The sequence below is a fragment of the Ranitomeya variabilis genome, chromosome 3 (genome assembly GCF_051348905.1).
Source record: "Ranitomeya variabilis isolate aRanVar5 chromosome 3, aRanVar5.hap1, whole genome shotgun sequence".
NCBI classification, from domain to species: Eukaryota; Metazoa; Chordata; class Amphibia; order Anura; family Dendrobatidae; genus Ranitomeya; species Ranitomeya variabilis.
The window spans coordinates 154431098-154443515 of NC_135234.1; the positions used below are offsets into that span (position 1 = coordinate 154431098).

At 39.7% G+C, this 12418-nt stretch overlaps 1 protein-coding gene across 9 annotated transcripts in view; it reads right to left on the reverse strand.

Moving 5' to 3' along the window:
- MID1 (midline 1) overlaps nt 1-12418 on the reverse strand; it is a 596642-nt gene that overhangs the window by 35507 nt on the left and 548717 nt on the right. For all 9 annotated transcript variants that reach the window (XM_077294751.1, XM_077294749.1, XM_077294747.1 and 6 more), the window contains exon 7: nt 11772-11915. In XM_077294751.1, coding sequence (XP_077150866.1) covers nt 11772-11915 — 144 coding nt within the window. The remainder of the gene's footprint in view (nt 1-11771; nt 11916-12418) is intronic.

Below are 12418 nucleotides of genomic sequence, written 5' to 3' on the forward strand. Positions count from 1 at the left end.
CTGTATACATTACATAGGACACACAAACTCTTGTATACATCACATAAGATACACAGACTGCTGAGTACATCATATAGGACACACTTAGGCTCTGTTGTATGCATCAAATAGGATATACTAAAACTCTACCACATAGGATATACTGTGACACTGCTGTATATATCACATGGGGCACACAAACTCTGCTGTATACATCACATAGGATTAACTAAACTATGCTGTATACATCACACAGTATATGCCGAGACTGCTGTATACATTACACAGGACACTGAAACTCTGCTGTATACATCACATAGGATTAACTAAACTATGCTGTATACATCACACAGTATATGCCGAGACTGCTGTATACATTACACAGGACACTGAAACTCTGCTGTATACATCACATAGGATTAACTAAACTATGCTGTATACATCACACAGTATATGCCGAGACTGCTGTATACATTACACAGGACACTGAAACTCTGCTGTATACATCAAATAGGATACTTTAATACTCTGCTGCATACATTGCATAGGATATACTCAGAATGCTGAATACATCATATAGGACACACTGAGGCTCTGTTGTATGCATCACATAGGATATACTGAAACTGTGATAAATATATAACTTAGGATACACTGAGTCTCTGCTGTATACATAACATAGGGCACACAAATTATGTTGTATACGTCTCGTTGGACACACTGAGATTCTGCTGAATACATCATAAAGGATACACCGAGACTGCTTTGTACATCAGATAGGACACACAAACTCTGCTGAATACATCACATAGAAATCAACGACACTGCTGAATACATCACAATTATATATATAGATAATTTCATGCAAAATAACAGAACTTTTAAACCAACCTATAAGATTGACATCCTTACACTGTGTGCATATTATTAGTCGTTTTATTCTACATTTGATGATTAATTTTTATTATTGAACAACTACAGAGCTGACAGTCAGTCCAAAGGGTTAATAAATCTGAATATTCAAAAAAGTGAAAATGAGCTATTGTCTTTCTTAGGAGAATATTTATATGTGCAGAATTATTGGGCAACTATTAATGTACAGAATTATTATGGGACTAAATGAAAAACATACTTTTTTGTCTCTATTCTTATTTTCATCTGTTAAAGTGAAAATAATAACCAAACAATTCAAAATGTACAAAAATACATTTTGGAAACTTTTTGAACAAATGACAAATACAAGTTACTGACTAATACAGGAGGAAAGAGGACCCTGCCCACGAGGGCTCACAGTCTACAAGGGATGGGTGAAGATACATTACGTGGGGGGTACCAATATAGCCCTCCCCTTCTTTTTTTCAATAACAATTATAAATCTTCCATCTATGGAGACTGTCAATTTCTTAATCTGTTGCCAACCAACTTTTTGGGCAGAACCAACCATAGCCTCCACGGGAATGATTAGAGAGGTGTTCAGCTTTCCTTCACCACAAATCTCCCATTTCAGAAGGGCCCACAAGTAATCAATATAAGTGGAGGTCTATGCCGATTACTGATAAAGCCACCGTCTCAGCCATCTGGTCCGTTAAGAATTACCCTCATCTCATCTGCCCTAAAACCTTTGAAAAATCTCTCTTCAGATATTTTTTGGTCCAGTCTTGACATTTCAACTTATGTGTCTTGGTCAGTGGTGATCTGGTTTCAGCCTTCCTTATCTCGGCCATGTCTCTGAGTACTGAAAGCCATGTACTTCTGGATTCCATGGAGGTGGAGGTTCTGGAGAACCTGCCACACCAGCCTCGGATAGGATTTCCCGGAGGCCACCACAACACAGCAACGGGCTTTCAGAAAATGTCGGCGGAGCACTCGCACCACGAGCACCTCTGAACCAGTCTGGGATGGGAGTGATATCATTGCTGGACCACTGAACACCCCCTGTGACCACGCTCCACCAGCGCTGCAGATATCCCCCGGGTAAGCTGAATTCGGACTGTAAGACGGACCCCCATTTGTCACATTTATATATTTTCCCTATTTTCCTTCTGAAAACTTGGGATGCGTCTTATGCTCTGGTGTATGTAGAAAAGCCGCGGAGACACCATCACGTGTTTCTCAACGCAAGCAATGAATAGCCAGGTCTTTCACCGGGAAGGAACAACCACGGGAAGAGCAGCATCCAATAAAGGAAAACCACCTATGCCAAAACATGGTATCCATCCACAGACAGCTGTTTCGGGGTATTTGCCCCTCATCAGTGTGGAGTAGGAAACTGGATATTAGCCAGTTAATAATAGCCAGTTTCCTACTCCACACTGATGAGGGGCAAATACCCCGAAACAGCTGTCTGTGGATGGATACCATGTTTTGGCATAGGTGGTTTTCCTTTATTGGATGCTGCCCTTCTCGTGGTTGTTCCTTCCCGGTGAAAGACCTGGCTATTCATTGCTTGCGTTGAGAAACACGTGATGGTGTCTCCGCGACTTTTCTACATGCATTTGCATATTTCCCATCAGGGATGGGGGCAGTGTTCTGGATCACTGCGTTGAGAAACACGTGATGGTGTCTCCGCAGTGTTGGATGTTTTGATCTCCCCGAGGTCATTCACCCTTATGTTTATGCTCTGGTGTGTCTTACAGTCCGAAAAATACGGTACATTCTTTTTTGGCCCATTTTGCCTGAGAAAAACAAGCTGCCTAATAATTTTGCACACCTGTATAAAGCGTGTTGATGTCCTTAGATGATATCCTCCCTCATTACACAAATACATATCACCTGATCAGCTTCATCCAATAAGCATACAAGTTTATACAGCTTGGACTTAGAAAATCGGCATAAAAATGATGATGTGGTCAAAATACCTACTTGCCTAATAATTGTGCAATAAATGTACATCATTACGATAGGCTGCAAAGTGAGATGTACAAAAATACACTAGTTACATCCATAGCGTTGTTTTACTTTTTTTTTTACTATTTAATATTTGTTGAAAAATATATATTTTCTGAAAGCTCAATTACGGTTGACCATATAAATAAAATCAGTGCAAGTGAAATTTTTTTTTCAGAAACTGAAATCCCTATTAATATTGTCTCTTCTCTTATGAACTTGTAACCTGAAGAGCTGCGGCATCCTCTTTGAATAAATCTCTTCTCATGTTTTGTGTTGGCAAGTGTCACACGTTCACTTACTTTGACTTTGTGCATCGGATCCTTCTGAGGTTTTTTTCTCAAAGTGCCACAGGCAATTTCATTACAGACAACTTTTCTTTAACCACAAGTGGGATAAGTGCCAGCGCAGGTATATAGCACCATGCACAATAATAAACATATTATATCCGGCCAGGCATGAATATTTGGATAAAAAAACTAGACTAAGTTAACTTAAGGAACACATAAGACCAGGATATCGATTTGGCATGTGTTCATAATTGATAGTCTGGACAAAAGAACAAGTGCTAGACCAATATTTGGGAATAAAGCGCTAATGTAGTCACCATTAAGTACCAACAGCAAGCCAGGGTTAACCACAGACTGCTGCAGGTGTTACCTTGCGGGGCCGGGGAATGTGTGGTTACAATCTTGTGGCTTTCTTTTTAACACCCAGATCTAATACATCAACATGTAATCTCACATATGGTTTTAGAAAGAAAGCTCAAAGAGACTGGAAACAAGGCTCAACGTAAAGGAATACTATAGAAAAGACCATGTACAAAATACAGAAAAGTTACAAAGAATCTTTTTGTATTCTGTAAAGTATGGAAAAAAAGGAATAAGATTTGAAGCACATTTCAAGTTAAAAGATTAAAATATCTGTCTTCAGGAGATCAAAACTCTACTGGCTTATGGTCCTTGCTTGCTGGACGGAGGTGTGCTCCTGATGATTGACAGTTTGGACTAGCGGCATGAACGCATTGGGATAGCGATTGTGGCTGGATCCAGCAATCCGGCTAGCTTCAGAGCAGTGCTTGTCCAGAAGAGCTATTGGTGATCGGCTGCAGAGGTGGCCAGTAACATAGGCAATGAACAGAAAGCCACAGAACTGAAAAACCCTTCATTTTTGAAAATGGAAAGGATTTGTAACAACATGTAAATTGTAAGGTTGCTTGTTTTTAAAAGCACTTGGCCAATTAAACTATCTCCTTTGTTCTCAGGGAAGGACTATCTGGAAAAATAATTTCAGGGTTTTGTGGATGTAAATGCACATTCATTTGGTTGTGAGCAGTGTGGAGGATTTGAAGCCTGATTCAATCAAAAAACAAAGATATGTACAGGAGTGAAATGCCGTTGTGTTGTTCTAGCCTAATTGTGCATCATCTTACACATTTGGACTGGTGTGCATTTCAGTTTAATGAGGAATGTGGCATACCTCGCTGCCAGTCACTTGTGGCAGCACTCATCTCCTTACTGGAGATGGACGCTTTTCTTTCCTCATACAGCACACATCAGAAGACAGATGCGTAGCTCCACTAAATAGGAAGGAATGGCTACAAATAATTAATGCGTGTGGCCAATTTTAGGTGAAATAATTAATTTCACGTAAGTCTTCTTATCATCAAAGATGGGATTATAGTATCCAAAAACCCCTCTATACATAGCTAATAACACAGGATCCACCAATCGCAATAGGAGATGTTACATTTGATCTGATTCTCATCCCTGCCTTCGCAATGATCTTATGCACACGCTCATTAGATGCTTCAACACAAAAGGCAGGGAGGGTTCTGTCCATTGCGGCTAATGTACATGTGAATTTTCTGAAACAACAGGAAGTATGAATCTAAAATGCTCCAGTGGCCAGGGTGAAAACTGCAAAATTTCTATTTTGTATAGTTTACACAAATTGTGATTTGGGGAAAGAATATTGCCAAACTGTTGTAAAAAAACAAACAAAAAACATTTAACTAAAAATTTGATGTAAAGAAGTGATCATTTTCTGATGATGGCTTCCTTTTAATGAAATTAAAGCATCTTTCGGGCAACCAGTGCATCAGTTCAGACATCTGCTCCAGCAATGAGCTGACACATTTCTGCTATTTTATGCCACTTTCTGGTGTAGATAGTATATTGACTATAGTCAATCACTTGGGCAGTGCCCATCCCCTCTCACTAAGCATTCTCACTTTGCTGAACACTTACACTTCTCATTGTGCAAAAATCTGCAACAATTATATGTAAAAAAATCTGGTGTAGGGCCAGCGTCACACTACCATAGAATACGAGAGAGTGCTATGGGAGAAAACATCGCATAGCACTCGGACCGGTGTTAATCTATGAGGCAGCTCCCATCACCATTTATTCTGTCAGGCGTATTCAGCGTTGTGTATAGAATCGCAGCATGCTGCGATTGTCACCAAGACTCCGCCGAGACTCACCAATGCAAGCCTATGGGTGCGGGAAAAAAAAAAAAAAAAAAAAAAAAAATCGCACAGCACTCGGACCATGCGCTGTCTGATTTTTACGCACCGGTGTCCTTTGAAAACACAGTCCTCAGTGTTGACTGGATGACAGGCTGTATGGAAGCATCATGCATCCATGCAGCCTGCCATCTAGATGTAGTACAGCTGGACCAGTCATGGGACAAATGGATTAAAAGCATCTCTGCGGAAAGGTGAGGAATACTGTTGTTTGGTTTTCTTACGTCTTTTTGCAGATGACATCTGTATGGTTTAATTGAGAATATTAAAGGAGTCTGTGTCATTATTTCAATTAAAGGACTGGATGTCTGTGTTTTCTTACAATGTGACTATGGAGTTGGTAATGGAGGCATCTTATTGACGCCTCTCCATTACTAACCTCTGGGCTTGATGTCACCTGACAATACAAAGGTGACATCAACCCCCCAACTATTACCCCACTTGCCACCGCTACAGGGCAAGTGGGAAGAAGAGCGAGGCTAAGTGCCAGAATTGGCGCATGCTAGAGATGCGCCTTTACTGGAATAGCTGAGAGCTGATGTTTTTAGCTTGAGGAAGGGGGGCAGTATCCATGGCCCCTTCCTAGGTTATTATCAGTCCGCAGCTGTGTGCATAGCCTTTGCTGGTTATTTTTGCCAGAGCTGTGTGTGTGTGTGTGTGTGTGTGTGTGTGTGTGTGTGTGTGTGTGTGTGTGTGTGTGTGTGTTTTGATGAATATTTCCTTTGAAAACTATGTGTAAATGACAGAGAATTGCTGTATGTAAAAGCTCATGTTAAAATCGCATTGCAATCAGATAGTAATCGCACTGCATTAGGATGTAAAACGGATGCTAGTTGTGATCAGATTGAACTCGCATGACTCTCCTGCGACTCTTGGCAGGGAGACTCGGACCGATTTTTCATAAGTTTAGTATGACTCTGGCCTAAAGTGTATAATACATTACCCCATACTCATTTCCGAGCTGTTCATACTATTATTGTAAAAAGCATAGGCCAGCTGTTAAACTGGAACTCAGCTCATTAAATGTGCCTTGTTCTACTTCTGCATTGGATATAAAGTCATTAAGATGGAAAAAAGAAATACAAAACTGAATTTGTATCTCATGGCTTAAGGATGAGCACAGCTTACTACGATTCTTATGATCTTGGTACGACATAAGTAATCAAGCAACCTAAATGTATATTATTAATTCCTGGCAGGCTGTGCATGCCAATGAGATTACTGTATTCAGGAAACCCACCAAGGCCCCTGTTAACTAACAGAAAAAAACACACACATATACACTGCTCAAATAAATAAAGGGAACGCTTAAACAACACAATGTCACAATGTAACTCCAAGTCAATCAACTTCTGTGAATCAATTTCTTCTGCTGTTGTGCAAATGGAACAGACAACATGTAGAAATTGCAGGCAATTAGCAAGACAACCCCTATAAAGGAGTGGTTCTGGAGGGAGTGACTACAGACCATTTATTTGTTCTCACCCTTTTTGGCTGCTTAGCTCACTTTTGCATTTTGTCATTGCTCTCACCCCTAGAGGTACAGTACAGTAGCATGAGGCGGTGTCTACAACCCATAGAGGTTGATCAGGTAGTGCAGCTCATCCAGGATAGTGTTAAGAACAATAAAACAAAAATGATCAACGTAAATCAAAATTAATATTCCATGGAGGTCTGGATTTGGAAAGATACTCAAAATTAAAGTGGAAAATCAAATTAGTCTGATCCAACTTCAGTGGAAATGCCTCAAGACAAGGAAATGATGATCAGTAGTGTCTGTGGCCTCCACATGCCTGTATGACCTCCCAACAATGCCTGGGCATTGTCCTAATGAAGCGGTGGATGTTCTCCTGAGGGATCTCCTATCACATCTGGATTAAAGCATCAGTCAACTCTAGGACAAATTATGCTGCAACGTGGCGTTGGTGAATGGAACGAGACATGATGTCCCAGAAGTGCTCGATTGGATTCAGGTCCGAGGAACTGGCAGGTCCGTCCATAGCATCAATACCTTCATCATGTAGGAACTGCTGACACACTTCAACTACATGAGGCCTAGCACTGTCATGCAACAGAAGGAACCCAGGGCCCACTGCACCAATGGTCTCACAATGGGTCTGAGGATCTCATCCCGGTACGTAATGGCAGTCAGGGTACCTCTGTTTAGCACATGGAGGGCTGAGCGGCCCTCCAAAGAAATGCCTCCCTACACCATTACTGACCTACTGCCAAACCAGTCATGCTGGAGGATGTTGCAGGCAGCAAAAAGTTCTCCATGGTGTATCTAGACTGTGTCACATGCTCAGAGTGAACCTGCTCTCATCCGTGAAGAGCAGAGGGCGCCAATGTCAAATCTGCCAATCTTTATGTTCTCTGGCCCTACATGATGTTGAGCTGTAAGCACAACACCCACTTGTGGTCGATGGGCCCTCATACCACCCTCATGGAGTCTGTTTCTGACAGTTTGAGCAGACAAATGGATGTTAGTGGCCTGTTGGAGGTCATTTTGAAGGGCTCTAGAACTGCTCCTCCTTGCACAAAGAAGGAGGTACCGGTCCTGCTGCTGGGTTGTTGCCCTCCTACGGCCCCCTCCACGTCTCCTTGTCTGGCCTGTCTTGTTATCTGCTCATGTTCTGGACACTGTGCTAACAGACACAGCTACCCTTCTTGCCACAGCCTGCATTGATGTGCCATCCTGGATGAGGTGCACTACCTGAGCACTTTCTGTAGGTTGTAGACACCGCTTCATGCTACTTTACCTGTAGGGATGAGAGCAATGACAAAATGCAAAAGTGACCAAAGCAACAAACAAAAAAGGATAAGAACAGAGAAATGATCTGTGGTCACCCCCTGCAGAGCAACTCCTTTATAGGGGTTGCCATACCAATTGCCTATCATATCTACCTGTTGTCTGTCCCATTTGCATAACAGCAGGAGAAATAGATTCACAATCAGTGTTGCTTCAGAACTAGACAGGTTGATTTCACAGAAGTGTGATTTGACTTGGGAATTTAATTGTTCCCCTTATTTTTTGAAGCAGTGTATACATGGATATATATTCTTGTTTTTTTAGCTCAAATATTCTTATTATTAACAGTGATTATTAGTTGTCTCGAAATTGAGGAGCAATTACTTATCCATTACTCAATTTCAGGGTTTATTATTTTAGTGGGTTTGTATGTGTTTGGCTGTGAGAACTGTAAAGTGAAGCATGTCAGTTTACAAAAGACTTCTATATATAATCCTAACATAAATATGACTTAAAAGCTCCACCACCAACAATAGAACAAGCAAAGGAAGTGTTCAGTTTATTGCAAAGAAGGTTCCCAAAGACGTAACATACAGGACATACATCAGCAGACTTCCTGGGAATAAGCTGGCATAGTCATGGTGTTATGTTTAGAGATACTTCAGATTCCAGTGTGAATCTTTAAAGAGCACCTATCAGTCTGGGGCTGCCCTTTTTATTTAATAATAAAAAACAAACCCTGCGCAGAACAAACCCCAGTACCCACCTTAAAGGGCCCGGACAACCCATGGTGGCCAGTCGTGCAATGAAAGAGTGACATCTTGTGCATTATCACAAAGTTCTAGCTTTCTGGACTAACCCAGTGTTTCCGCATATCTTAATAAAATGTTTGGGAGTACATGAAAAGACAGAAAGACTTTTGAAAGCAAAGCCTACATCCACATGATTTGTGGTTGGTTTGCCAAGATTTTTGGAACAATGTCCCTGCAGAGTTCCATTAAAAACTGTGCAAGTGTACCTAGAAGAAATTGTACTTAGAGGCTGTCTTGAAAGCAAAGGGTGGTTGTACCAAATATAAATTTAATTTGGATTTTTCTTTTGTTCATTCACTTTGCATGATGTTAATTGATTAAAATAAACTGACAACTCCATTGTTCAAAGCATGCTTACTTTGCAGCATTTTTGTATACCTGTCTAAAACCTTTGCACAGAACTGAACACCTTTTTCATTTTGCACCAACCAATTTGAGTAAAACTAAATATTTTGTAAGGAAAGTTATATTATTAACCTTAGTTTCATGCTATGGGTTAAAAAAAAGTCCTATAAAACCCGTATCATCAACATTTTAGAAATTGTCCTTTTATTCAGTGAAATATAGATTAAAATCTTACTTTTCAAAGGGGGTGTACTTATTTATGCTGAACACTGTATATATTGGAGATTTGCTCTCGTAGCAAAGACCTGGTCTTCACGGTTGATATGAATAAGAAAGGAAATTCATTTAAAATAATAGATACAATTAAAAGAGTATAAATAAATATAAGAGATGTAAAATGCCTACACGGAGACCTCATGAATGGAGTGACAGATCTTACATGCCAAAAAAAATGCAGTATTTATGGAATAATTTTGATACAAGACCAACTAATCTTTGCGCACAATGAAACTAGTATAATTTTGTACAATACAAAGAGTCCAGTTTGTATAAGCAATTTCCAGTTTTGAAAGATAATTTTATATCCAAAAGATCAACAACAGACTGTTCTCATACTGATAATAATGTCATCATTTGTCCTTCCGTTATAGACAAGATGTCTGTGTCTTCAGTCATTTTTATAAAAATATTCACACAGTTGAACAGAGAAATGTGCAACACAACAGACACATATACCAATACGAACATTATTAATTAAGCTTAGCAATATTGACAACTTGTATATTAAAACAGATATTTTGGTTATTTTCTTAATCAAACTAAACCCTTTATTCCCCATTACAGTATACATATTTGACATAATCCAGAATGGCCTGTACTATAAAACGTATTTGTAATTTATCCCTGAATTGCTGCTTTTTCTTCAACTAACCTTACCAAAAATGGAATAAAAATTACCCCAAAACACATACGGTCCCAGGAATACATGTATATGGGCGAGTCAGTAGAGAAGGCCGGGTTCAGAATATGGTATTAAAACAGTCAATTGTGGATGTGACTGGCTCCGTTGCACCTTTGTGTGCTTGTCCGCTTAGCAGATGGGTGCAGGAGCTGCCTATTTACAAGCATAGGACCAGACTAGCGCATGCTGTAATTTCAATAAAAAAACTTGCTGGAGTGCACTTGAACATGGGCTATTATTGGGTCAGTGTGCTGTCCACTGTGGACATAAACAGCACACTGACTGAAAATACAGCCGTCTGAATAAGGCCATATATACGTCTCAGCACAAGTGTTTGAATGGCTAGCTAAAAGTGTGTGGGTACTTAAACTGGTTTACCAAAACGAGAGATGACCATTTCAAGTGCCAAAGGGAGCATGAGCTTCAAGTACTATGTGTGACCATTAAAGGCTTCACCAACTCATACCTTAAAATTCCTTTTTGTGTTTAACCACATTCATTCAGTGGATTTATTGAAATATAACAAAAAAAAAAAAAATATTTCAACCTAAAAATAATAAATTATATGTTAAATCTGAATGTACCCTTGGTTATCACTACCAATAATGCATGCATTGGAACAAGTAAGTCAGGACTTATTGCTTAATTTATGGGGTCCATGTCTCCCGAAGCACAAGCTGGGCAGAAAGTACTGGGCACTACAACGTACTGGGCACTACAACGTGCGGCCACCTGACCAAAGATGGAAGCTTTCAATTCATTGGCAACAACTTTTCATTAGGTTTTCTAATCACGGCTGATCAACTCGACATTGACAAGTAGTGAGCAATCCATTGATTCCTGTAACATATTAGGAAATAAAAATTTGAAACTCAACCTTTTAACTCCTTCAAACCATGTTCTGTAATTAATCCATCCTGTATTTTATTTCATTGTGTTAAAAAAAACAACTAAAAACTAATTACTTCTTCAAATTAACTAGAGAGAAATATTAAAATCCTCTCACAAAGGAAGATTTTCCATCTATTTGTTTAAACCTCTGTATTGGAAAAAGTCAACTTCCATATAACTAGCCTTCCATCTTATTAATTATCTTACACACACAGCAGTAATTAAAGTGGAGGGTGGTGGGTGACGGCTTCCTACTGTGCCATCTTCAAAGCCTAGCAATTAGCACATCTCAACAAGAAAATCCTATTAACACATATACTGACTATCCAGATTTCTTGTCTGCACCAATTACACTTATCGCTCAATAATTAAGCAATTAGACACCGGCTTGGGTTTAAAATGGCAAAATTAAGAAAACATAAATATAAAACTACTATCACAAGGAAAGCCCAGAGCATGATTCAACATATATGATTTTACTACAGTCTTGACACAATCCTAATTTTCTTTGTAAACCAAAGAAGTCAATTTGTCATTACGCAAACCTCAAGAAAGTCGCTGCTGGATTTGTCTTGCATAATAATCTCAGTCCAATTGTACCGATACAGCGAATGTACTTACTGACTAAGTTGGATTGTCCGGTGAAGATCGTATACTGAAGCTCATAGGAAACGACACTGAACTCGTCATCAGATGTCCAGTGAACAGTAATTGTGTCATAAGATGCCGTACAGAGTTCTTCTCTAATCACTGGAGGATTAGGAGCTGTCAGAAGCAATAATACATTAAGTTATGAAAAAAATCTGAGGAATTTCAGCTACACTTCTAGTTTTTGTTAATTAAGATTAGCAATTCCTGTATCTAGGTATTATCAGGGTTCCTCACACTACCACAGCTTTAGCCCTGTTGGAGTAGCATGCTAAACAGTCGCTAACCCCTTTTCTATGTAGCCATTTTACGTTTTTCTTTTTTTACCCTACCTTTCAGGAGCTATAAGAGCTTTTTAACAAAGGCAATTTTCATTCACCGTTTTTCAGGCTTAGATTATTCATGGTTTTTACTATGCAGACAGGGTGATCCCAATTGTGTGTTTTATTGTATCCCTTAAAAGGTGTTGCCCACTTCCAGAACCGTGGGTCCCAAACTGAATAAAATGTGTAAGATAACAAACTCAGCAGATACTCACCCTCCCTGGGTCCAGCACCGGCTCTTTGCTGCTGCTCTGGCCCCAGTATTTTGACTACAGCAGTAACATCAAGTCAATGGGT